The sequence below is a fragment of the Cicer arietinum genome, chromosome 5 (assembly GCF_000331145.2).
Source record: "Cicer arietinum cultivar CDC Frontier isolate Library 1 chromosome 5, Cicar.CDCFrontier_v2.0, whole genome shotgun sequence".
Lineage (NCBI taxonomy): Eukaryota > Viridiplantae > Streptophyta > Magnoliopsida > Fabales > Fabaceae > Cicer > Cicer arietinum.
The window spans coordinates 3,946,635-3,974,437 of NC_021164.2; the positions used below are offsets into that span (position 1 = coordinate 3,946,635).

General features: G+C 34.5%; 3 protein-coding genes across 10 annotated transcripts in view; 2 read left to right on the forward strand and 1 right to left on the reverse strand.

The window, feature by feature from the left end:
- The window catches only part of LOC140920337 (uncharacterized), a 98,776-nt gene that overhangs the window by 19,566 nt on the left and 51,407 nt on the right, over window positions 1-27,803 (reverse strand).
- On the forward strand, window positions 1,266-8,972 carry LOC140920306 (disease resistance protein RPS2-like). 8 transcript variants are annotated; one of them, XM_073368449.1, is made up of 7 exons: window positions 1,266-1,454; window positions 2,356-2,430; window positions 2,561-2,664; window positions 3,417-3,496; window positions 4,122-7,214; window positions 7,523-8,062; window positions 8,833-8,972. In XM_073368449.1, the coding sequence occupies exons 5-7, from the start codon at window positions 4,122-4,124 to the stop codon at window positions 8,953-8,955; spliced, it is 3,756 nt and encodes a 1,251-aa protein (XP_073224550.1). In that variant the 5' UTR covers window positions 1,266-1,454; window positions 2,356-2,430; window positions 2,561-2,664; window positions 3,417-3,496; the 3' UTR covers window positions 8,956-8,972. The 8 variants fall into 8 exon arrangements, with proteins under 8 accessions (XP_073224550.1, XP_073224551.1, XP_073224547.1 ...); XM_073368450.1 differs by having other exon boundaries at window positions 2,365-2,430; XM_073368446.1 differs by lacking the exon at window positions 2,561-2,664 and having other exon boundaries at window positions 3,414-3,496.
- On the forward strand, window positions 8,966-20,854 carry LOC101504813 (uncharacterized). The gene is made up of 9 exons (XM_027334361.2): window positions 8,966-9,521; window positions 14,756-14,916; window positions 15,009-15,107; window positions 15,234-15,335; window positions 19,269-19,349; window positions 19,551-19,608; window positions 19,705-19,860; window positions 19,943-20,484; window positions 20,614-20,854. The coding sequence occupies exons 1-9, from the start codon at window positions 8,966-8,968 to the stop codon at window positions 20,686-20,688; spliced, it is 1,830 nt and encodes a 609-aa protein (XP_027190162.2). The 3' UTR covers window positions 20,689-20,854.

The following is a 27,803-nucleotide window of genomic DNA, read 5'->3' on the forward strand; positions in this document are numbered from 1 at the left end:
AGCGCTGTAACTGATACGCGAAAGCGCTTCCTTTTACAGCGCTTTTTTGACAAGCGCTGTAAAAGCCTTATAACGTGATGCGCAAACGTTATATGACCTACTACAGCGCTTGTTTTACAGCACTTTGAATCAAAAGCGCTGTAAAAGATTTCGTTATTTTTAAAATATAATTACAACAACGCTTGTGTTTAGCAAGCGCTGTAAAATGGGCGCTGTTAAATGTCATTTTTGGCGTAGTGATGGTTGAAGTTAAGAAAATAGTGAGAAAGAGTGAAGAAGAAAATAGATAAGATAATAGGAGAAAGAAAGAAAAAAAATAGAACGGTGCAAGAAAGGAGAAAAAAATAAATGAAAAAACAATTAAGTGTATCGTGGAAGTTTGTTTGTTTACAACTATTGTGGAAGATTTTAGATTTGATAAAAGCAGATAAATGAAATGTCGAAAAAAAAAAAATGAACATCTCAAAATATACGATGCACAAGTATAATATTAATCTTGAGTATTGATATAGATACAATATTTTAAAAAAAAGTACGAGAAAATATATATTTTTTATATAATTTAATTAAGAGAGTTAATTTAATTTACAATATAAAATCATAATATAAGTTGAAAAAATCAAAAAAATGTTTTACTTGAAATACACAAAAATTATTATATAAAAAAATCATCAATTTCATTTGCGATAAAAAATAGAAAAAAAGAGTATTACTAATACAGCATGAGTATGGATGAAGTGTCTAGTTGAGATACTTTATTGCTATTTTAGAAGCACTAATATTACACTATTTAATTTTTTTTTGTTTTACAATAAATATAAAAATTAATGGAATGATCCAATGACAAATACATATTTTGTTAATACAACGGAGAATGGTGGTAAGTTGAGTCCTTTAGAGTATAAAACTCTTTTAAAATGATTGGATTTAATGTAATAAATAATTAAGAATATCATATAAAAAGATAATAATTTTATCAAAAGTAATAAAATTTAATAAGTATAAATAAGTTTAAAAGAGTTTAAAACGATAATTAAAATTTAAAAATCGATGAGATTAATTTTTATAATATATTATTAGTGTATTTTTTTTTATTAATAGTGTAAAATTTTATATACAATAAGTAATACATACGACTTTGAAAATAGTTATTTTTTACATTAACAACCACAATAAATTATTTTTTGGACATAAATTAAATTCTTGAATAATTATTTTATTACATAAAGTGTTCACAGAAAAGTAATGGCATTGCAATATAAAGGCACAATAGTTAATTTTTGTGCTTTGATTTGGCAAAATAAGTAAAAGACGTTATTTGAATTGAAAGAGAAATAGAAGTAGTAGCTCGAAATCACATGGCAATGGCAATGGAGATTCTGTTGATCGCTCAAACTGTTGATTTCATGGACGCCGAAATCTGCAATCTCCCAAATCAATTCAAATCCAACAAGGTATTCTTCATTCTTCCAAAACATACAGTTGCCGTTGGATTGGATTGGATTCGATCATCCCCGTTCACATTAATAGCGTGTTATTAATTGGAACTAACTAGTAACTGTGTGTGTAATGTGTAGATCATACATAACCTTCTAGTTTAACTCATATATCAACGAATAAATTATGAGTGTTTCCAATTTTGGATTTTGTTGAAAAATATCTCTTTAGTTTCCAATGTTATTAGTTACTTATTATTAATTTTGTTAGAGGATGGAATTGAACCAACACATTCTTTATTACTCCAATTCCTATCTTCCTCCCCAAACCGAGAATCATGATTTCAAATAGGAAAGGACAATACTATTATTATTTTTTAATTTATTGTATCATTTTGTAATTTCTTCATTATATAGATCCCTGTGCTACCAAATATTTTAATTTCCCCACTACAGTTTTGTTCTCTATATCTATCATTTAAAATGTGTACACTTGTTAATAAAAATGATTATTTATACTAACTTTCACGGCAAATCATGTCCATTGGTTTTCTTTACACTTTGAAATGAGTGCATTACGAATACGAACTTGAGAGTGAGACAAATTATTGAACCTATGAAATGGTAAAGAAATTTGCATTCAACTGCGAGATCTCGGATTTGAACTCGGGACATGATATTCAGTCTAACAATTTCGGTATTTGCATGTTGAGTATAGGCTTTACGGATCAATAATTGAACCTTTAAATATTTCCTAGCTAGCTGTTAAAATAACAACCCTTTAAATAATGCTTTGAACCATTATACAGTAGCAAGAAACCAAAAAAGAAAAAGGATAACAGCTGTTATAGTCTCTACTGCTTATGTTTTCTGCAGAACTTGAATTGCAGTGATCATTACCTTATTCTCTTGATGCTAGATACTGCAGATAGAAGAAAGGGGAAGATTGTTCATACAACTTGAGCTGGTATGCACTGGAAGTACTCAAAATCAGGTAAAAAGACATTCTCATAGTTTCCTTTTATTAAACTTTTTGTGCTTGAGTTCATTCTTCTGTGCTTTATTCTCTTTCTTGAGTTTCTCAGTTTCTTCCATTAACTTCATTACAATTGGTATAATCTCAGATGCATCATCATCTGTTTCTTCCACCTAAATTCATCACCAAACCTTTACTCAAAAACTCAGATCTATCTCTGTCTCGATCTCGTATGATGAGATTTTGGGGAAGGTACTTCGATCAACGCTTTTTCTCTGTTTCAATCCCTATCCTTAGATTCACCATCACCATTATCGTCTTCACCTCCACCTCCGTCGTTTTTGGTTGCCTAAATGGAAGTTGTTGTTTGAGGTGTGAAAATGGGAGCACTTGAGGAAGTGAATAGGTTGGAATGAGAATGTGGATGGTGACAAATGATGGTAAGAGTTGGTTGTAGTGAAAGAGTAGAAGAAGAGTAATCTTTTTTGGGTGGATAGAGAGAAATAACATGTTGGAGAATGAAGAAGTCATGGCCATTGCAGAGTGTGAAGAGACAAAGAAACCTTATGACATTTACTGGTTCTGCATTTTTCAGTTCTTCAAACCCTAAGGTTATTTAGTTTATAAAAATAAAAAGTCGCACAGTCAACATCATTGATACAAATAAAAATATTATGGGTCTACTTGGGACAAAGAATTATCTGTAAAAGAGGGTCATTCGTATCTTATGCCCTTATTACAAGGGTTTACAATTTCAAGTGTTTGAAATAAAACAAGACCAACCTACTAATTACTCAATTTCGAATTCAATTTCCGCATTCAATTGCCGATCTTCTAACGGTGGAGTTGTTATCAAGCCACCACCAGTGTGACTGATGGTTGATTCTGCATAATTTCACTCATCTTCTTTTTCCTCACTGTTTTCGTAGAAATGTTTAGTCTCTGCTGCTTTTGTTTACTGCAGAACTTTAATTGCATTGAATATTACTTTATTCTCTCAGCAGATTGGAGAAATAGAGAAAATTGTTCACAAGACTTGAGCATGTGCTGAAAGTGGTTATTTGTAAATCTGTTGGAAAACAAGGTAAAAAACATATTCATGGTTGGTTACCTTTATTCTGTTTACATTTTCAGTTTTTCTGTTTGTAAATGATTTACATTCTCAATCTGCACTGCTCCTGGCTACACGATCATTTGTCATAAGTTGCTTGTTTACAGTTTTCAAAGATGCAGTGGTTATTTGTAAATATGTTAGAAAGATCTTAAACAAAAAATTGGCTAGAAAGTTTGCTTGATCTTTCTCCAATAGATTTATGAATAAACTAAAAAATTTCTTTGATGAAAAGTGTCATCAAGTTCAAATTTTCAGACTAAGTCTGTGAATGTAGAAGGAATATGAACATTGTGCTCAGAGAATCAGATTTACTACCAATCAGCCATTTTCATTTACATTACACAATAAAGTATATATGTGTGCTTGAGATCAAGCATAGTAACTTACTATTTAACTGACCGCAAAACTACCAAAATAGAAAAAGCCAACATAAATAACTACATCTATAGTTAAACTACTTTTTTATTTGTTTTGGTCATCATACCTTTCATTATATATTTGTTTGTCGCTGAACTTCAAGTCAAAACTAAATAATGTCAAATTGAAGTTTTGTTTAACATTAATGGCTAACTTTGCTCTATTGAAATTGATTTAGATGGTGAGTTGCTTGACTGATTTGGCGAAGACATATGTGGAGAAATTGATAAATGGGGTAATAGCAGAATCACGTCATGTATTTTGCTTCACGTGCATTGCTAAGGAATTCGAAGAAGAAAAATCTAGGTTGGAAGTAGAAAGAAAAACTTTGGAGCAACGTGCTAAAGTGGCAACAGGAAGAGATGAAGACATTCGAGCCAATGTTCGTTTCTGGGAAGAGGAAGTTGAAAAGCTCATTCAAAAGGACATCAAAACAAAACAAACATGTTTTTTTGGATTCTGTCCTGATTGCATATGGCGATATAAAAGGGGAAAACAGTTGGCAAATAAGATGGAGGAGATTAAACGATTAACAGAAAAGGGACAGAAACTTGAAAATATTGAACTCCCTCGCCGTCTTCCAGATGTTGAACGTTATTCATCCGAAGATTACATTCGTTTTGAAGGCAGAGAGTCAAAATACAAAGAGCTGTTTGATGCACTAAAAGATGACAAGAACTATATAACCGGATTGCAAGGGATGGGGGGAACCGGAAAAACTACATTGGCCAAAGAATTAGGTAAAGAACTAAAGAAATCTGAACAATTCGCTCATGTCATTGATACAACAGTGTCATTTACTCCTGATATAAAAAAGATTCAAGATGATATTGCTGGACCTTTAGGATTGAAATTGGAGAACTGTAATGACTCAGATCGACCCAAAAAACTCTGGAGCAGATTAACAAATGGTGAGAAAATTCTTATAATAATGGATGATGTGTGGGATCGAGACCCCCCTCTTGATTTTGATGTAATAGGAATTCCAAAACGAGACAATCACAAAGGTTGCAAAGTTCTTATAACCACACGCAGTAAACGAATATTAAATAAAATGAGTTGTGATAAGAAAGTTGAATTGGAGATTTTATCTGACGAAGACGCATGGATCATGTTCAAAAGGTATGTCGGTATAAACAATATTTCTTCAAAAAATTTGATCAGTAAGGGACATAAAATTACTAAGGAATGCAAAGGATTACCAGTTGCAATTGCAGTCATTGCCAGCAGTTTAAATGGCCAACAACTTCGCAAGCATGAGTGGGATGCGACCTTGAAATCCTTGAAGAAGCCTGTGACCATGCATGGTGTTGATGAAGATATGGCTGGAATTTATAAATGTTTGAAGTTTAGCTATGATTATATGAAGGATGAAAAGGCCAAGCGATTGTTCCTCTTATCCTCTATATTCCCAGAAGATAAAGAAATTTCTGTTGAAATTCTAACTAGACTTGGCATTGGAACAGGCCTTTTTGGGGAAGATTATGGCTGCTACGATGATACTCGAAACCAAGTAGTTGTTGCCAAAAATAAACTCATAGATTCTTGTTTGTTGTTGGATGTCGGTGAAAGACATGTAAAAATGCATGATTTAGTTCGTGATGCGGCTCAATGGATAGCGAACAAAGAGATTCGGGGTGTAAATTTATCTATCAAAGATCAAAAGTTATTGGTTCAAAAAGAAATAAATATTAAATATTTATTATGTGAAGGGAAGGACATGGATTTGTTTTCTTGTAAATTTGAGTGTTCCAAACTTGAGACTCTAGTTGCTGACATAGATAGAGATGAAAGCCAGAAATGTATGGAAGTCCCTAATTCTTTCTTTAAAAATATTGTCAATCTTCGAGTTTTATACTTTACAGGTAATGAAGAACAGCCTCTATCATTACCACAATCAATTCAGTCATTGACGAATATTCGATCTCTGTTGGTTGATAAAGTGGATTTAGGTGACATTTCTATTTTGGGAAAGCTGCAAAGTCTTGAGACTCTTGATTTGGTGTCCTGCGCAATCAATGAATTGCCATTCGAAATTACAAAATTGGGGAAATTTAAATTGTTGAACTTGGATAATTGTGAAATTCGAAGGAATAATCCATTTGAAGTCATTGAAAAATGCTCATCCCTGGAAGAGTTGTATTTCATAAAGAGTTTTAACGGTTTTTGTCGAGAAATAACCATACCCGAGTTGCAAAGGTATCGTATTTGTAACTACTGGTATATAATGAATTATTCACAATCAAAATATGTGAATTTTTGTGCTAGTGATGATGCATCTGTTTTTTCAGAAGCAACGTTCAAGTATTTCATGCGAACAACAGAGTTTCTTCGACTAATAGGAATTAAGAGGGGATGGAGAAATCTCATGCCTGAAATTGTTCCTATAGGTCAAGGTATGGATGATCTTGTTGAGCTTCGCTTGAGTTGTATTTCACAGTTACAGTGTCTCATAGACTCTATTGGTTCTCAAGTACCAAGTCTTTTGTCCAAGTTGGTTGTACTAGAACTGGATAATATGGAAAATTTAGAAGAACTATTCAATGGTTCCTTATCCTTTGACTCTTTGAAGAATTTAGAGATGTTATCGATGAAGCAGTGTAAAAAATTTAAAAGATTGTTTAATTGCAAGCTAAATCTCTGCAATCTGAAGACCTTGATACTGGAGAAATGCCCAATGTTGGTTTCCCTATTTCCATTGATGTCTCGGAATCTGGTGCAGCTAGAGAAATTGGAAATAGCTGATTGTGAGGAACTGAAAAACATAATAGATATAAAAAGAGAGGAGGAATCAATAGAAGAAATAGACGATGGTGATAATAATAACAAGAAACATGGCTCGATTTTTCCAAAACTAAAAGTTCTTGATATTGAGGGATGTCACCGATTAGAATCGATACTTCCCTTCCTCTCTTCTCAAGATTTTCCAGTACTAGAAGCTATCTTAGTAAGAAAATGTGATGCGCTGAAATACATATTTAGCCAATACCAACATGTTGAACTCAAGTCACTAAAAAAAATGCTGCTCTGTCAATTACCAAATTTCATACACATTTTTCCTAAATGCTATGCTTCCATGTCTTCGTCTGTGAATGAGTCATATTCCACTCCCAGAGATGGTTTCAAGGAACAAATAGAATTGGACCCTATCAAATGCAATATCTTCTCTTGGACTTATATATGTTGTCATGGTGATAAATTTGGGAGTTCGTCAACAACTAGAATTCCATTGGTTTCTAGGGATCAACCACAGGACTACTCAATCGCATCGGTAACCCTCTCACCTTTTTCTGTTATATTTTGATACTTTATCTTTTTAATGTGTATCTTGTATATTATTTGATAGTTTTTGTGCATATTTAACATCCCAAACTTAAAGATTGCTATTAGAAGTTGAATATTATTTGAAGTGTTTCAAACATTCAATGCACTAAATTTATTATAGATAATGTAAGCCTATCTTTAGGACTTATAAAAGAAATGCTGTAACTTATATGTTTGCATTTCCATAAGTTGTATGCACACTTGAGGAATGTTTAGTTTGATTTTTAGTTCCTTTATATTGGGATTACGGTACAGGTATCAAATTCACACGATCTTCAAATATGGGAACGTGTTCAATGTCTTCAAGTACAACCACATATCATGTGCAATATTAAAGAGATTGTGCTGTCTCATTTTCTGAAGATGAAATCGGTGTTTATCCTGTCTGTTGCTCCAAGAATGTTGGAAACTTTGAAAATTATGAACTGTGATGAATTGAAGCACATAGTTATAGACACCGGAGATCATGATAGTAGTGGCAATAATTGGGGCAATGTCTTCCCTACATTGAAAAGGCTCTACGTTGGTAACTGCATGCAATTGGAATACATATTTGGACCCTACACTAATGACCATCAAAACCACACTGAGATTCACCTTCATCTTCCGGCATTGCAATATCTCAATCTTTGCAATCTGCCAAGTTTAGTCGCTATGTGTCCCAAACAATATCGCCCAACATTTCCATCTTTGAAAGAACTTGAACTAAAAAAGTGCTCCCAAGTTGATATCAAATCTATTGGTGATTTCATTATTCATTCGGTTTCAAAATCTCAAGACAGTACAATCATGAAGGTATCCATTTTTTCTTATATATTTTTTGTTTGCCAAATTCATCAATGATTTCATTCTTACTCGAACATTTGGATTGCAATTGATAACTACTTAGTGGAAAAAACTTGATACTGGAATGTCACATTTGTTTCAACAGAATCAATGTTTGCGCGGTGTTGGTGAAACATATCAAGATAGTCGTTTGAAAATAGTTCCAAGCAAGATCTAAGTCTCACAACTGCTTGTTATTTGAGTAGTGTGTTGATACTTTAGAATGTATCTGTAGGAAATAGATTGTGGCATAATATATCTCTGTATTCTATGGGTATGTCAGTTATTCTTGTGATATTTTTTATAGTAATTGATTAGAATATATTTTGCATTCTAGGATTTATATATCTCTTTTTCTATTTTGAACAAAAATTATAACATAATCACTCAATAGCCTCACCTCAAGATGTTCCGAAGGCTTTGATGAAAATGTTTTTTTTCCAACCTCTATGTCTGCTTAACTATTTTATGAAAATGTTTATTTTTCTATTTTAATAATGAATGTGCATTTTTTACATCATTTCACACAAAAATAATGGAACCAAACAAAATATCTAACTAGACAAATCATTTTTGATGTATAATTTTTTTTATAAGATGGAAGTGTAATTTCCCCTTTAATTTCCTATAATTTAAGAATATAATCTTAAATGGGATCTTATTTAATTTTAAAAATGTCTTTTTTATTGAATTTTAGAAATTTTATTATGTTACAACTAATTTATTTTGTATACATGTAGGAATTGAGCGTGAAACATTTTATTGCTTTGGAAAGTCTCGTGGTAGATAACTCCAAAGCAAAAAATATATTTTGTTTCGATGAAATGGATGGACAACCAATGAACTTAGGGTTGCAAAATTGAGTTATCTGATATGCACGATATGAAGTACCTTTTTGGGGGACCCAAAAATTCTTTTGCCCTAAAAAACCTTACAAAGATAATAATCATGCGATGTGAAATATTGGTAGTTTTCTCCACTTCTATTTTAAGATGCCTATCAAAATTGGTTGATCTAAGAATAGAAGAATGCAAGGAGTTGAAACATATCATTGAAGATGACTTGCAGAACCAAAACATGTTGAATTCCTTCCCAAAGCTAAAAGTACTTGTTGTAGTAAAGTGTTGCAAGTTGAAATATGTCTTTCCGGTCTCCATATGTAAAGAGTTTCTTGAGCTAGAGGTGCTAATTATAAGAGAAGCAAATGAATTGGAAGAAATATTCAAAAGTGAAGGTGATCAAAAAGTCAAGATTCCAAAACTAAATTTTGTAGTATTTGACAAACTACCAAGCCTCTTCTTCACCCAAGGAATTCAATTTCAAACAGCAAAAAATCGTTTTATACAAAATTGTCAAAAACTCTCTTTGGCTTCAGCATGTGCTCCCTACGACATGGATGAAGTTTATTACTTTTTCATAGTCAACAAAGGTACACACTATACACAATATTTTTTTAAACCATTATTACATGTTGGTTTTAATTAATTACATATCATGCATTGTTTATAAAATATTTTGATAGTTGTATTTATTTCTTGTAATTCTTTTATGAATTTATAAATGTGTGTATAGACAGTTGCACACTACCACTAAGTTCTTTACAATAGAAGCACATGTATGTCACTTTTTATCTGAATATATACTTTCTCAAGTTGATCGAGATGCACTCAGTTTGGGTTTTACAAATATATATCTGTGTTTATGATTTTAATTGTTTATCAAAATTTTCTTGAGAATTTTTTCTTTAACTTTTTCCCTCTTCATTTCTTACCATGTACTAGGAGAGAATATACACGTATCTCCAAAACTAAAAGGGTTGAACCTCCAACCTTGTGGTTAACACGCTCTAACCACTAAAGGGTCGACCCGACCTATTTTTTATCTACTTAATGTCACACAATATCCCATGGAAGACAACCCTTATGGGTAGCGGCGACATCAACGACGATGGTTTGGTTGAAAAATCAAAATTTGTCAACAACGCCAACAATATTGGTTTAGGCAGCGGCGACTGAAATGGTTTATCTAACAATGGTTTTTCTAAATTTTTTAGCCATGAGGGAACTTCTAATGTCCTCAAGGTTGAAATCCATAAACTCAATGGAAAAAATTATATCGAATGGTCCCAAACCGCAAGATTGATTCTAGACGAAAGGGAGAAATATGGTTTTCTCACAGGAGAGGTGCAAATGCCTACCACAACTGATCCGAAATACAGGTTTTGAAAATCTGAGAACTCTGTTATTATTGCTTGGTTGCTTAGTAATATGGAATCACTGATCAGAAAACCTTTTATGTTTTTGCCTACTGCGAAGGAAGTTTGGGAGGCTGTCAAAGAAATATATTCTGATATTCAGAATTCTTCTCAAATGTTCTATCTCAAATCACGATTGTGGCATGCCAAACAAGAAGATAGAGATGTTACTACCTATTATAATGAGTTGATGACACTATGGCAAGAATTGGATCTCTGCTATGATGATCATTGGAAGTGTTGTGAGGACAGTGTTTTGTTTCTTAAGAGATAGGAGAATGATTGAGTATTCATATTCTTGGTTGGGCTTAATAAGCGACTTGGTGAAGTTCGAGGCAAAATATTGGGAAAGATTCCATTGTCCTCGCTTTGGGAAGCGCTCTCAAAAGTTAGAAGAGAAGAGGCGAGACAAAGTGTTATGATGGGTAAGTCACCTTCTGTAGTTGAGGTTGATAGCTATGCCCTAGTCACTAAGAATGAATACGGGAAGAGAGATGGCAAGAAACCATGGTGCGAACATTGCAAACGTCCATGGCACACACATGATACGTGTTGGAAGCTCCATGGAAAACCTCTAAATTGGAAGAAAAAAGGAGGAAACAAAGGTCATGCCCTCCAAGCTGGTACCTCTGATCAAGAGAAACAATCTCCTTCAAGCCCATCTTCTTTCACCAAGGAACAATTAGATCAATTGTACAAACTACTTGAGTCTCAAACTCCTTCTTGCTCTATAGCTCAGAGATGGAATTTTCCAAATACTACTCTACTTAGTGTCACTCCCAGCTATACTTGGATTATCGATTCTGGTGCTACTGATTATATGACTAGGGAGTCGAGTCTGTTTTCTTCTTATAGTCCTTGTGCAGGTAACCACAACATTAAAATTGCAGATGGCTCTCTTTCAGCCATTGCAGGGAAATGTTTTGTTATTCTGTCACCTGTGTTAACCTTAAAAGATGTCTTACATGTTCCCAATTTATCATGTAATCTATTATCCATTACTAAATTAACAAAGGATATAAATTGGCAAGCTAACTTCTTTCATTCTCATTGCACTTTTAAGGATTTGAGCACGGGAAAGATGATTGGCAATGCTAAGGAGAGTGGAGGACTCTATTATCTTGACAATTGACTCGACTTCAAAGACCAACAAAAAACGAGTACCTGCGTTGAATCTATTTTTGTTCCTTCTATTATGTTATGGCATTTATGGTTAAGACATCTTAGTTATTCGTATTTGAAACATTTGTTTCCTAAATTATTTTCTAAGAAGGATCCGTCTTTATTTCATTGTGAAACTTGTGAATTTGCTAAAAATCACCGTTCTTCTTTTTCTACACAACCATATAAACAATCAAAACCGTTTGCTGTTATTCATAGTGATGTTTGGGGTCCTAATAGAATAAACACATTTTCTAATAAAAAATGATTTGTAACTTTTATTGATGATCATACTAGAATTTGTTGGGTTTATCTATTAAAAGAAAAATCCGAAGCTGGACAGGTTGTCAATTTCTTTTTTTAAAATGTTGCACATGCAATACCAAACAAATATTCAAGTCTCCAGAAGTGACAATGGTAAAGAATATTTTAATATACTTTTGTCCGATTTTTTCTTGTAAATGGGGTTGTTCATCAAAGTTCTTGTGTTAATACACCCCGATAAAATGAAATTGCAGAGTGAAAGAATAGACATCTTCCCGAGGTAGCTAGAGCTTTACTATTTGCAAATAAGGTTCCAAAATATTTGTGGGGTGAAGCTGTTTTAACTGCATCATATGTAATTAATCGAATGTCATCTAAAGTTTTTTATTTTCATACCCCTCTTGATGTTTTTCAAAATTATTTTCCTTTCACTAGTGTCTCTGCTGATTTGCCACTAAAAGTTTTTGGTTGCACTACGTTTGTTCATGAACATAAACAACTTGACAAACTCGAGCCACAAACAATAAAATGTGTGTTTACCGGTTACTCTCCAACTCAGAAGAGGTATCAGTGTTTTGAACCAAAATCAAAAAGAAATTTTGTAACCAAGGATGTTACTTTTGTTACAAATCAACCATTTTTTACTGATATTCATCTTCAGGAAGGAAATTTTAACGAAGATTCATCTTTTACTTTTGAAAACATCATTACTTTAAGTGATATAGTGTTGTCACAAAATTCTGAGACTTATATTGATGCACCAAAAGAAAATGTCCAAGAATCCATATTGGAACTCAATGATCAATTTCAAATCAAAATCACAATGATCAAATTCTTGATCTCAATAATAATGAAGGACCACCTGAAATGCCATAACATAATGACTCAGATAAAGAGACACAAAGCAGGTTTACTACCATTGACCCTACTTGGAAGGGAAATATGTTTGAAAGAAGAAACCATAAACAGAGAATGAAGGACCCATTCTCCGACCTATCCAAGATTTCGAACCAATAGATAATCCAACACATCATCTTGATACAAGTAAGTCTTCTTCTGTTCTTAAGAGTCACGTCGAGTATCTTGATATAGACCTTCCTATTGCAATTAGAAAACCTATTAGATCATACACTAAATATCATTTGTCTAGTTATGTGTCATACTCAAAATTGTCTTCTTCATTTGCTGCATTTACCTCTAAGTTGTCTGCTATAGAAATTCCAAAAAATATACAGGAGGCTCTAAAAATTCCAAAGTGGAAGGAAGTTGTTCTCGAGGAGATGAGAGCTCTTGAGAACAATCAAACTTGGAGAGTCATGACGTTACCTACAGGAAAGAATACCGTTGGCTATAAATGGGTATTTACTGTAAAATATAATTCTGATAACACAGTTGAAAGATACAAGGTGCACTTGGTTGCTAAAAGGTTTACTCAGATGTATGTCATTGATTACTTAGAGACTTTTGCTCCCATTGCCAATTTAAACACTATTAGAGTTCTCTTGTCCTTGCTGGTGAATTTAGATTGGTCTTTTAACCAACTTGATGTAAAAAATGCTTTTCTAAATGGTGATTTGGAGGAGGAAGTATACATTGATAGTCCACCTGGCTTTAAAGATAAGTTTGGTTCAAATGTGTGCAAACTACAAAAATCCCTTTATGGTCTCAAGCAATCCCCAAGGACTTGGTTTGAAAAATTCACTCGGTCTGTCAAAAGACAAGGATATATGTAAGGACAATCAGACCATACGCTGTTCATGAAGTTCTCTAATGTTGGTAAAATTGCAATTCTAATTGTATATGTAGATGATATTATTCTTACAGGAGATGACATTGTTGAGATGGAAAGATTGAAGAAAATTTGACAAAAGAATTTGAGATCAAAGATTTAGGCGCGCTTAAATATTTTCTTGGTATGAAAGTTGCTCGCTCAAAGAAGGGAATTATTGTTTCTCAAAGGAAATACATCATAGATCTCTTGGAAGAAACTTAGATGAGTGAGTGTAGACCAACAGATACTCCTATGGAATTAGATGCTAAACTTTGGGAGAAAGGCAGTGTTTCTGTTGAGATTAGAAGATACCAGAGGTTGGTTGACAAACTTATTTATCTAACCCACACTAGACCTGACATCGCTTTCACTGTGAGTGTCGTAAGCCAATTAATGCATTCTTCATATGAAGAACACTTGGAGGCAGTTTATTGGATCTTAAGGTACTTGAAATCCAATCCTGGAAAGGGTTTGCACTTCAAGAAAACTAATGACAGAGAAGTCTCTATATTTACAGATGTTGATTAGGCAGGATCAATTACTAATAGAAAATCCACTACTGGATATTGTGCCTATGTTTGAATGAAATTTAGTCACTTGGAGAAGTAAGAAACAAGGGGTTGTTGCTCGAAGCAGTGCAGAAGCCGAATTCAGAGCAATGGCTCAAGGAATCTGTGAACTATTGTGGATTTGTAAACTCTTGGACGAACTGAAAATGAAAGTCGACTCACCCTTAAAATTGTTCTGCGATAGCAAAACAACAATAAGTATAGCTCACAACTCTGTACAACATGATATAACCAAACACATTGAGATTGACCACCATTTCATAAAAGAAAAAATTGATGCTGGAATTATATGACTGTCATTTGTGACTTCCAGTCAGCAAATTGCTGATATCTTGACAAAAAGTTTGGCACGACCCAATTTTGAGCGACTTATAGCCAAGTTGGGCATGACAGATATATATGCACCGACTTGAGAGGGGGTGTTGAAGAATCAAAGAAAATCAGATTTGATTCTCGTTTATTTTATATTATTCTGTTTATTTTTATTTTATGATTTTGTCATTATTACTCAATATTACTATTGTAATTCTTTTCCTATATAAACAGCTTAGGGCTGTAGTAATAAAATATGAAAGTATTTTTGCCTGTTACTTTATTCAAAATGTTATGCTTATGAGTTACTATCTAATAATATTTTGCTATAGATGATGAAACATTTGAAGTCTGTCAGAGTCTATTTCGACAATTACTAGCAGAGTCCAATGGTCGCGATAGTGGTAATGAAAATCCAAGTGCAGAAACCACTAAAGATTTTGTTGCTGTTGGTATTGAAGTTGAAGCAGCATTACAGTTTTCTTCTTCACAGGTCAATACCATTCTATTTATTTAAGCTACTCACACTTGAATACAATCACCATGACAATGTCTTTGAATCAAGCATACTTTTTTTGTGTGCAGATACAAATGAAACAAACACCAGAAGTAGAGCATGAATTTGTTGAAAATGATCCTGATTTAGAGATACCACCAGTAGCAATATTACCAACAAATTCAATAGTAATTTGCAGGCCATGTCATATTTCCTTAGATATTCCTCACCATAAAACTCATTCAATAGTCTACGACTTGATAATGAATGTTATTAATACTTTCATATCACTAATGCATCTGTTCTTAATACAGGAGTTGGTGAATGAACAATCAACGAGTCAACAATGTTTGATGAACCAACAACATCCACTTGGAGAATTTGATACTACAGTCAAACCTTCTCGGGAAAATAATGTAAATATAGAATCACCTCATTGTGCATATATAAAGCTAAAAAGAAATATATTTTATTTCAAGTACTTCTTAAAAATATACTACGGCTTATTTACATTTTCCTGCTAGTGTTTGAAAGAAACAGAGGACCAAAATATTCAAGAGGATTATACGCTAGAAAAAACTGTTGCAGCAACTATGGCTAGTGTCAAGAATTAGAATAAAATTATATTTATTGAAACTTAAAATATTGGTAATACATCAGATATATTTATACTAGATTACTAAACAACCAAATTCTATTAGTACTCATATATAACTAAATCCCTACTAGTACTCCTATATAACTGAATCCCTACTAGTACTCCTATTCAACTGAATCCCTATACTTGAGGGATATTAAACAGAAACATATTTTGACACTCCCCCTCAAGCTGGTGAATAGGTGTTCTCCATTCCCAGCTTGAATACAATTTTTTCAAAGTTGCTACTGTTTAGCCCTTTAGCTAGAAGATCTGCAAGGTTGTCATGCGAGGAGTTATATGGAGTGCAAATAAGGACAAAAAGAAATCTCAAGTTGCTGCAATGAAGGCAACAAAAAGGGTCACAATGAAGGTGGCTAAGAAATAGAAACCGCAATGAAGACGGAACCGTAATGAAGGCGGCAAAGGGACCACAATGAAGGTGGCTAAGAAATAGAAACTGCAATGAAGGTGGAACCGCAATGAAGGCGGCAAAAGGACCACAATGAAGGTGGCTAAGAAATAAAAAACCGCAATGAAGGCGGAACCGCAATGAAGGCGGCAAAAGGACCACAATAAAGTGCGATAGTTTTATGCGGAAGCAAGGGCCACAATGAAAGTGCCATTCGAAAACTCAATGGATCATAGTTTGGGACTCGTCTCATAGCTGTTGACTGGGTACTGAGGATGATGTCGAGCATGTTGACAAACAATCTGATCATGGAGATGATAGTGATACCGATGGTGTCGTAGTGGAAGATGTTCCTTCTGAAGATGATTTTGACAAGGAAGCAGATATTGCAAGAAAGGTTCAGGATGCAAATAGTAAAGCATCTAAGGAGTCTGACAAGGTTTCAAGTGTTTCTAAGCCTGAAACTTTTGGTCCTGAACATCGGTCGATAGTGGAGTTTTCTCTTGATAATGTTCAAGCATTGAAACTTCGGAACGCAAGGCTACAATCTCAGCAGCAGACTCCTTATGATGACAACAAAGAACATGACAAACCGGCAAAGGATTTGATGCTGAATTCTTATAGTGCTCAAGTTGAAAGTAGTAATAGTCAATCTTTACAATCTGAAGACGATAACCAAGCTGAATCTGAAATGGCGAATGAACAAGATACTAGCGATTCTGGCCCATCTGTTCCCCCACCTAATGACTTGGTGATTGGCGAATGAACGAGGTACTAGCTATTCTGGCCCATCTGTTCCCCCACCTAATGACCCGGTGATTCTACTCATGTCACTCAAACACTCCCTCCTCCTATTGACAAAATGTCCAGGCGGCAATGGTACAATACTCCCCCTCAAGCTAAAGCTTAAATTTAGCTTGCTACAAGAAAACAATGTTTTGCTCCACAAAATAATAAAAAAAGATGGAAAGGCAACTCAGGGATTCATTTGAAGTCGGAGAAAATTGCTATAAATATAGCCTAGCCAGATAGCCTGATTGATCATCAGTCTGAGAGAAATTCATGGCAAGCAATTGAACAAAGCAAGCTCCGTTCTTCTAAAAGACTGCATTTGGAAGCTTCAAAACAATAATATTGGAGACTCAAAATATTTAACCTTGAATATGTTTCAAGGAGAGAGTGGCATGCTTCAGGGAGATAAAGGCACGACCAGTACATCATATCATGAAAAGACCTGCAGAGGGGGGCCGGAGACAGGTGCATGCATTCTCACCACGAATTTGGTGGAGGCACGTAAGGTCCATACATAGAGAAGATGGACGCGCGTGACAGCGTGTGCAATGTTGGTTGGCGACGGTAAAGGTGTATCCTACTCCAACTGTTGCTGTTCTTTCTACTGGAGATGAGCTTGTAGAGCCATCTACTGGGCATCTAAGTCGTGGTCAGATCAGGGGCTCTAATCGTGCCATGCTGCTGGCAGCTGTAGTACAGCATCACTGCAAAGTTGTGGACTGTGGTATCGCTAAGGATGATGAAGAATGCCAAGGAAGGATCTTGGATAAGGCTTTTGCTTATGGAATTAACATTCTTCTAATTGGAAATCGTGTCAGCTCTTCAGTTTGCTTTCATCTCTCTCTGTGGTCCCTGCTATACGTCAGGTTGCAGGGTGGATAAATCCTCATCATCTGAGAGTGCAAGCTCGACTTGAACAGCCCATAAAGACATATCCCTTTTGACCAGAATATGATCGTGCCACTGTTATGTGGACCGACAATGATGGATCAGGCAGCCCTGGTTTTGTCACCGAAAGCACTGGTCACCAGAGGAGCAGTCGACTACTTAGTATGAAGTCAGCTAATGCCTTATTGGAGTTTCCAGCAACAGGCAGTGTTGTATCTGCTAGGACCCCTGTTGCAGCTATCATAATTTCTAACCTAAGACCCGTGGCTTTTGGCAAGAAGCATATATCATCAGAATCAACCTTTGCTTTGCCAGCAATTAAATCAGATAAAATAACTACAGATTCTTATGGGGGTGCTGACGTCAGAGTGGCTAGTCTTACAGTAAGTGATACAGTTGCTATGGGGGTTGGCCCAGATCGAAGAACCTATACCTGATGGCGCTGATGCAGTTGTTCAAGTTGAAGATGCTGAAAAGTCAACAATGGTGAAGATGAGTCTCCACGGGTTAGAATATTGTTCACAACTACTCAAGGCAATGATATACGACCAGTGGGAGTTGATATTGAGAAAGATGCAGTGGTCTTAACATCTGGAGAAATATTAGGTGCTTCTGAGATTGGCTTGCTTGCTACAGTAGGTGTGACCCTAAACCTTGAAAGAGCAGTGCCATGAGCTTCTTGCTGCCAAGCAGGATTTGTTGCAGCATATGAAATCATCTGTTGGCATCCCTTTTACCGGTGAAGATGACGCTGCATTCACTAACTTCAAACAGGTGATTGATGAATGGACATATCAAGAACAAAAGAAAAGTCATTGAAAAAAAAATACACAGGGAAAGCGGTGCTTTTGATGGAAGCTGTAGCTTTGTGGCTGGTTGCTAGAAAGGCCTAAACCTTGAAAGAGCAGTGCCATGAGCTTCTTGCTGCCAAGCAGGATTTGTTGCAGCATATGAAATCATCTGTTGGCATCCCTTTTACCGGTGAAGATGACGCTGCATTCACTAACTTCAAACAGGTGATTGATGAATGGACATATCAAGAACAAAAGAAAAGTCATTGAAAAAAAAAACACACAGGGAAAGCGGTGCTTTTGAGGGAAGTTGTAGCATCGTGGTTGGTTGCTAGAAAGGCAGCCGGAGTTGATGATGACAAATGACTCTATGAAGCCAAAAAATTGAAACACTGAAAAAAGTGGTGTTGCCGGCGGCATTTGCCGCCGCCGGCAGCGGTAGTGAAGCACAAAGACAGATCACAAAATCAGAACCTGCTCTGATACCATGTCAATAATTAGAATAAAATTATATTTTTTGAAACTTAAAATATTGGTAATACATCAGATATATTTATACTAGATTACTAAACAACCAAATCCTATTAGTACTCATATATAACTAAATCCCTACTAGTATTCCTATATAACTGAATCCCTACTAGTACTCCTATTCAACTGAATCCCTATACTTGAGGGATATTAAACAGAAACATATTTTGACAGCTACCATTTCAGAAACAAGCCCTAAACAAAAGGCATCTCCCCTATTTTGCATGTTTTCTTTGACTTAATAATGTAGGAATTGAATTATACTACCAATTTAAGCTTCCTTTTAATTTTTATGCAGTGTGTTGAAGAAGGGACTGCATTAACAAATGTCAACACAATAACACTCTCAACTCATTTAGAATTAGCCAGTTCATCAAAGGTGAGTGTATACTATGTAACCAAGTTTTCAAACATGTTCTATTGGTTTTAAAAATTTATTCTTATGTTTTCTTTTTATTCTTTCTATGATAAAGTCAGGCCCTTTCAAACTAAATATATATTGTTAATATAGCGAGGCTAATCGTATAAAAATTAATATTTTGGATATGTTAATATCATTTGTTTATTTGAATATTTATAGGAACAAGATGTTGATGTTAAAGACTCTTTGGGAACTACCAAGACTAATGATGATCAAGGTGAAGATTCTTTGGATAAATTTTATTTTCTTATGTTACCTCATCACCCTTTTGATTTTTGAAGTTGAACTCTCTCCACTTCCACTTTTTGTTCAGTTTCTCTGAATGATGATGTTGTCGTGAAAGTAACCTCAACTATTGAGGAGCAGTTTCCTAAGGATGATGAATTTAGAGTTTCAAAATCTAAGCCCTCTCCAAGCAATAGCATTCCTTTGCCTCTTGCATTTCAGACTCCTTCCATGCCTTCTAAAGGTATTTACTCCCTTAGTTTTATTTATAATCATTTTGTTTTAGTTCTTTGGAGAGTCTTAACTAGTTTTTTCTTCTCTATTAGGGAACCCTTCTCAAATAGTGAAATATTTAAGTTCTCCTTCTCTTGTCACATGGGAGCTTGAGGAACTGGTCTCCAAGAAGCATTTGGATTACAAGAACTTGTCTTTGTTGACTGACTTTCTTGTAAAGTATCCTTCAGTTCTTTTAAGGGACACTTCACTTAGTAACCGATACAAGGGTTATGCATACAACTGCCTAGCTGAGCTATTGAAATTCCTCCAAACCAATAGTGTGTTGGATGTGTTAGGTTCAAGCCAAGATGAATTTGTTGAGTTATTACAAGATGTGCGCAAATGTGCTTTTGATAAGGATTGGTTGGATGGTGTCGAAAAACGCGCTTTGTTTCCTGATTTGCAATTTTCTCAAGATGTATTCCAAAATTTATTGGATTCCAAGAAACAGGTTACCAAGGATGTTGAAGTGATGCGTTTGAAGATTGACATTTTAGCTCAACAAATGGAAGATTTTAACCATCAATTGACCTCATCTGAAGCTGTTTTAGAGAGTATCATTCAACAGGAGGCACAAATTTTAGAAACTAAGGTTGCTTTAAGTGCCCCTCTTGGCTATTAGAATATTTTCCCTCTCATTCTCTTACTCTATAGGTTTTCTTGTTAGTTTTTTTATCCTTGAATCTTGGGTAGTCTCTCATAGCACGTTCTGTATGCACAGGAAATATTGATTGCTTTTACCGGATTGAGTGGATCAATCGTGCTTGGTAATGTGTGGCCTCTAAAGCTCATATAACCTTTCATGATATTTGATGTGTGGTGTGAAACTAGTTAGAATTAGTCATAGTGAACTCTTCAGAACTTGCTTACCTATTTTCATGAAATTTGTAGCTTTTAAGATAAGATTTGTGTGTGTATATATTAAAAGTATTTATTGTGTTTAAATGTTATTAGCTTGTTAAGATCCTAAATTTCTTTGAGTTTAGGTTTTCGAATTTTTTGAAATCCCTTTCTGATTTTTTGCTCGTGGTTTCTTGGTTGTCATTGTTCGTAACTCTTTGGCTCTTGCTTGCAATTTATTCTCCTTGGTCGCAGTTGAATTTCTGCTTTAATTTGTGCTTTTGTGATCGAGTTTGTTCGTCGTCGAATTTGTTCACTTGCATTTCTGATTTCTGCTTCGATTTTCTATTCGTGATTGTATTTATTCACCCGTGTTCCTGTTCACAAGTCTTCTACCAGTGGTGCATCTGACGGTGGTGTCATACAACTTGCGCTGATTCAACAAATGGTACTTTCTGTGCTTTCAGCTTTGGGCATTTAGGGTAAGTCTCCTAATGTTTCTCCTTCATGTTTTATTGATTATGGTGCATCGAATCACATGACGAGTTTATCTGAATACTTGCACAATTTACATTATTATCATGGCAGTCAAAAAATTCGAATTGATGATGGTAATACCCTCCTCTTACTAATGTTAGTGACATCAACTATGATTTCTGGAATGTGCTTGTCTCCCCTGGCCTTGCTTTCAATTTATTATTTGTTGGTCAATTGGTGGATAACAATTGTACTGTTAATCTCTCTCGATCTAGTTGTCTTGTGCAAGAACATGTGTCGGGGAAGGTGATTGTGAATGGGCCTAAAGTGGGAAAATAGTTTCCACTTCAGTTTATTTCTAGTCATTTATATGTTGCTTGCAATAATGTTTTGAATTGTCCTGAGGATTGACATAGAAAATTGGGTCATCCAAACTCTGCAAGTGTCTTTATTTCATGTTCTGCTTGTAAATTAGCTAAAAGTAAAACACTTCTTTTTTCATCTAATGCACATCGTGCTTCCACTTGTTTTGAGATTATTCACAGTGATGTGTGGGGTATGTCACCTGTAATTTCTCATGCTCATTATAAATATTTTGTCACATTTAATGATAATTTCAGTCGTTTTACTTGGATCTATTTTCTTTGTTCTAGTATTTTCTATGTTTAAGAAATTTCTAACATGTGTTGAAAATCAATTTCATACAACTTTTAAAATTTTCTGCTCTATGTAGTAAATCAAAGAATAGAAATATTATATTCTCATATATTAAACAATAAGGTTACACGAACGGAATATATAGAGAAGGTAGGCACTTAGCCATGCTCATCATAAAAGAAATACAATTAATACAATAACTCCTCATAAACTAGAATAAACAAAAAAGGAAATAAACTAATAACGAGATATGACAACATAAGGACCAAATCCCTCTTCAAGGAAATAATGCTTAATCAACCGGTGGCAAATTTTTACACTCCTCTTCAAGCTAGGTTGTAGATGTTTAGCAATCCTGGCTTGGATGTAAGATTCTCAAAAATTTCCTTGGCACTGCCTTGGAGAAAATGTCAGTAGTTTGTTGGCTTGTAGGGGTATATTGGAGTGATATATTCCGATATTCAATATTTTATTTGATAAAATGACGATCAATCTCAACATGTTTCGTCATATCGTGACGAATAGGAGTCTTAGCAATGTTGATGGTAGATTGATTATCACACAACACCTTTATGGAAATTGAATTTAGGACTCCAATTTCATTAAGCACCCTCTTTAACCATTTTCCCTCATAATCGGCTTCTGCTTTTTATGAGACACAATATATTGTTTTTTACTCCGTCAAGTGAATAAGTTTCCCCAAACAAAGGTACAATAGTCTGATGTTGAGCGTCGGTCAGTCACAGAGCCTGCCTAGTTAACATCGGTGAATATTTCAATTTCTCTATTTGTTGTCTTCCTTGGCCTAATGTCATTTTTAAATATCTAAGAATTTTGTATAATGCTTTCATATGTTCTTTTGTGGGACCGTTCATGAATTGGTTCACTATACTCAGTGCAAAACAAATGTCTAGTCTAGTATGAGATAAATAAATGAGTTTTCCAACTAACCTTTGATATCTTCCTTTATCAACTGGTGCACTATTGTCTAGAGTCCCTAGCTTCATATTTGCATCCATAGGAGTTTCAAATGGTTTACATCCAAGCATACATGTCTCTTTTTGGAGATCTATGACATATTTTCGTTGAGAAACTGAAATACCTTTCTTAGATCGAGCAACCTCCATCCCAAGGAAATATTTGAGATTTCCCAAGTCTTTGACCTCAAATTCTTTGGCTAGGAGACTCTATAATCTCTTAATTTCTTCATCATGATCTCTTGTTAGAATAATATCATCAACATATACAATAAATATAATCTTATTCTCTGACGGTGAGTGTTTGAGAAACATTGTATGATATGTCTGACATTGAACGTATCCAAACTTCCTTACCACCTTTGTGAATTTGTTAAACCAAGCTCTAGGTGATTGTTTCAATCCATACAAAGATTTCTTGATTTTGAAAACTTTATTTGTATCGGTAGAGGTCTCAAAACCTAGGGGACTTTCTATGTAAACTTCCTCTTCAAGATCACACCATTTAAGAAAGCATTTTTCACATCCATTTGATAGAGAGACCAATCAAGATTTGAGGCAAGTGAAAGTAAAATCTGAACTGTGTTGAGTTTTGCAATAGGTTCAAATGTCTTTTGATTGTCAATCCCATAGGATTGTGTAAACCCTTTTGCAACCAGTCGTGCCTTAAATTTGTTGATGCTGCCATCTGAGTTTTGTTTAATGGTATAAATCCACTTGCATCCCATTGGACGTTTTCCAAATGGTAGATCAGATAACTCCCAAGTCCCGATCTTTTCAAGTTCATGAATTTCCTCCAATATGGCATTCTTCCATTCAGGATTTAGGAGAGTTTCATGGACATAATTTGGAATCTGAATTTTATCAAGGTTGCTAACAAAAGCCAAGTGATGAGGAGATAATTTATCATAAGAGACAAATTGGCTAATAGGATGATTAGTGCAAGACCGTTTGTCTTTTCTTAAAGCAATAGGTCTTTCATCATATGAAATAACAATGGGAGTAGGGTCACAATTGACATTACCTTTTGCGTTTTCAATCTCTAAATTTGGGTTGAATTCCTGACAGTCTTCGATTTGTTGCAAAGTTTTCCCTTCATGTTTGTTGTTCCTTCTAGTGTAGACACTAAACTCACTTTTTTCAGTAGATTGGTTTGAATCAGAGGGCTGAACAGGAGGTTGCTCTGAAGGCTGTTCTGACACTGGCAGAATAGAGGACTGAGTTTTAGGTAGTTCGGACTGAGAATTAGGCTGGTTTGACACAGGCAAAGGCATAATAGAAGGATGAGTATTGAGCTGGTCTGACAAGGGGAAAGTAGTGTTAGGATCAAGGGACACATTTCGGCCAGTTTGGTTTCCTTGAGGTGACACATAAAAATTCTCATCGTAGATTGATTCAAAGGCTCCAATATCCGAAATCTGGTATTCTTTTGTGAAACTCTCCCCCTGAATATCAGATTTGGTATAAAATGGTTGATTTTCAAATTGAGTTAAAAAAATTTCTAGTAGTTGGGGAATAGCATTTGTATCATTTTTGGTTAGGAGACTACCCTATAAATATGCACTTGAGAGCCCTTGGGTCAAGTTTACTAGCTTGTTGGTGGACTAACACAGAACAACCAAAAACTTTGGATGGAAGAGTAGATATGACACGAATATGAGGAAAATAGTTGTAAATGATCTGGTAGGGAGTTTGAAATTTTAGTACACGAGAAGGCATTCTATTTATTAAGTATGTGGCTATTGAGACAACTTCACCCCAAATTTTTTTGGAACATGTGTGGTAAACATAAGAGATCTAACAACTTCTAGGATGTGTCTATTTTTTCTTTATGCTACCCCATTCTGCTGTGGGGTGTCAACACAAAAGCTTTGATGAATGATCCTATGGATGTCCAAATATTCTCCAAGAGACGTTTAAAAGTACTCTCTTGCATTATCTGTTTTTAGAACATGAATTTTGGTTTTAAATTGAGTTTGAATCATGTTATTGAATTTTTGTAAAATTTGACCAAGTTCAAACTTTTCTTTCATAAGGAACAACCATGTTATTCTAGAATGATCATCCATAAACAATGCAAACCACTAGATCCTGTGATATTTTTTATTCTAGATGGTCCCTATACATTGCTGTGAATCATGGAAAAAGGATGAGAGGCTTTATAAGGTAACATAGAATAAGAATAACGAACATGTTTATAAGGTAACATAGAATAAGAATAACGAACATGTGTGGTAAACATAAGAGATCTAACAACTTCTAGGATGTGTCTATTTTTTCTTTATGCTACCCCATTCTGCTGTGGGGTGTCAACACAAAAGCTTTGATGAATGATCCTATGGATGTCCAAATATTCTCCAAGAGACGTTTAAAAGTACTCTCTTGCATTATCTGTTTTTAGAACATGAATTTTGGTTTTAAATTGAGTTTGAATCATGTTATTGAATTTTTGTAAAATTTGACCAAGTTTAGACTTTTCTTTCATAAGGAACAACCATGTTATTCTAGAATGATCATCCATAAACAATGCAAACCACTAGATCCTGTGATATTTTTTTATTCTAGATTGTCCCCATACATCGCTGTGAATCATGGAAAAAGGATGAGAGGCTTTATAAGGTAACATAGAATAAGAATAACGAACATGTTTAGAAAATCGAAAAACTATGGATTTTTATTTTTGCATAATGAAGGAAACAATTTTTGAAGATACATAAAACTTGGGTGACCTAGACAATAGTGCCACAACATAATAGCCCTATCCTTTTTTGGTTGGTTGGTTGACTCAACACAAGCTGCATTGTGAGTTTGTCTTATAGGAGGATGATTTGTTTGAAGAAGGCAGAGTCCTGAGAAAATCTTAGCACTGCCAATCGTCCTCCCCGAATCCAAATCTGAAATTCACACAAATTTGAGGCAAATATAGCAACACAATTAAGATTATTAGAAAACTTACTCACAGATAACAAATTGCAATCCAAGTTTGGAACATGTAGGACATATTTTAACTCTATATTTTTTTGACAAAGTAACCAAACATGTACAGGCTGCTTTAGAGAATGAACCATCAACAATTTTACAGATTGTCCATCATAACATGGATTGTAATGATGAAATAGTGATTTATCCTCCGTCATGTGATCTGAAGCACCCGAATCAACTATTCATAGCTTATGATTTACAGTTTTAGCAATAAAAGCAGTTAAGAAATTACCTTTGTGAGCTAATTATGCAACTTTGGTACAATTTTGGGAGGACATTTGAGGGAACATCTTTTGGAGGGCTTCAATTTGCTCTTGACTAAATGAAGTTGGTTGAGGCGCAGCTATGTGATTTACTTCTTCAGTCGAAACATGATTGCCTCGACTTTCCCTATCCATGGTGGATTTTGATGGTTTCCATAGGTTTCCCATGTATTTTCCACAATTGTGTATTTAGCGTGGCCAATTCTTTGACAATGATCACACCAAGGCCTCTTCTTCTTCAATCGATTATCTCCAGAATGATGGTGGACTCCTCGACAACCAAATGCTGACTGATTTTCCATGGCAACTATTGTAGAAAACTCTCCCAACATCACTTTCTTCCTATTTTCTTCTCTCCGTACTTTAGAGAAGACTTCTTAGATACTTGGTAAAGGCTTGGTTCCAAGTATCCTTCCTCATACTTCATTCAAGTTCTTGTTAAGTCCCATCAAGAACTTCAAAATTATTTTCTTATCAACAATCTCCTTGTATTTCTTAGAATCAGTCGAGCAAGTCCAGCTACACATCAAGTTGTTGCCATTAAATCGTGAGAGAGTTATAGAAATGTGTGACATATAGATCTCCTTGTCTCAAATTCTGCAAAGTTGTCTCAATCTCAAAGATGATTGATGTGTTTTCTTTTCTCGAGTAAAATTCATGTGCATCTTTCCAAATTTCATTTGTTGTGGTGTACAACAAGAAATTCTCACCTATTTCATTTATCATGATTTATTAGCCATGACATGACCATGTTGTTCTCGATCTTACAGTTTTTGTAGGTTTGATCTTCTGTTTTTGGGGCAATTGTTTCACCAGTAAGATATTGATCGTTTCCTTTGCCACTAATTGTGACCATTGAAGGTAGTTCTTTCCATTCAGTTTATGTCCTATAATGGGTAGATGGGTGGTGGTCTCCAATGTTATACCATGTTTGGCATTGACTTGGGTGAAAAAAATCAATTGTTGACCTCTTTGAGTATGTTGATTTCTATTTCGGTAGTTATGTCGTATTTGGTCATGAGAATGATCAATTTGCTACTGATACCATATAATAAATCAAAGAATAAAAATATTATATTCTTATATATATTAAACAATAGGGTTACAAGGAAGAAATATATAGATGAGGTAGACACTTAGCCATCCTCATCAAAAGAAATACAATTTAATTCAATAAATCCTTATAAACTAAAATAAACAGAAAAGGAAATAAACTAATGAGGAGAGATGACAACATAATGACCAAATTCCTCTTATTCTAGGAATCCTCTTATTCTAGGAAACAAATAACGCTTAATCAACCATATTAAAGTGGCAGATTTCCATAGGTGAATATATGTCTGATAGCATTTCAGCAAGTGTACTGAATCGTTGCAAGGTAATATCGAGTGTTGAACTCAACTATTGTGTTTTATTATCGATTTATGTTTAATTATTAAAATTGAACAAATTTTTTCTAAATTGATTGAAATAATATTTGAAACAAACAAAAGTAATAGAATTTAACTTTTATAATAAGTAATAGAATTTGGTCATTGCATATGTTTTTAGTTAGCCTATTTAGTCTATCAAATTATTATTTGACGATATATTTACAAGTTCAATACACTCAGGGACTAAAGTGGCATCACCTCACACATTTAGGAACTTTACCTTTTTTTAAAAAAACAAACAAAAAAAAAAACAAATTCATTAAATATCACAGCACAAGAAGT

Coding starts and splice junctions, on each gene's coding strand:
- LOC140920306 (XM_073368449.1), top strand. CDS start 4,122: ATGGTGAGTTGCTTGACTGATTTGGCGAAGACATATGTGGAGAAATTG. Junction 7,215..7,522: donor AGGACTACTCAATCGCATCG/GTAACCCTCTCA, acceptor ATTACGGTACAG/GTATCAAATTCACACGATCT. Junction 8,063..8,832: donor AAGACAGTACAATCATGAAG/GTATCCATTTTT, acceptor GTATACATGTAG/GAATTGAGCGTGAAACATTT.
- LOC101504813 (XM_027334361.2), top strand. CDS start 8,966: ATGCACGATATGAAGTACCTTTTTGGGGGACCCAAAAATTCTTTTGCC. Junction 9,522..14,755: donor CTTTTTCATAGTCAACAAAG/GTACACACTATA, acceptor ATTTTGCTATAG/ATGATGAAACATTTGAAGTC. Junction 14,917..15,008: donor TACAGTTTTCTTCTTCACAG/GTCAATACCATT, acceptor TTTTGTGTGCAG/ATACAAATGAAACAAACACC.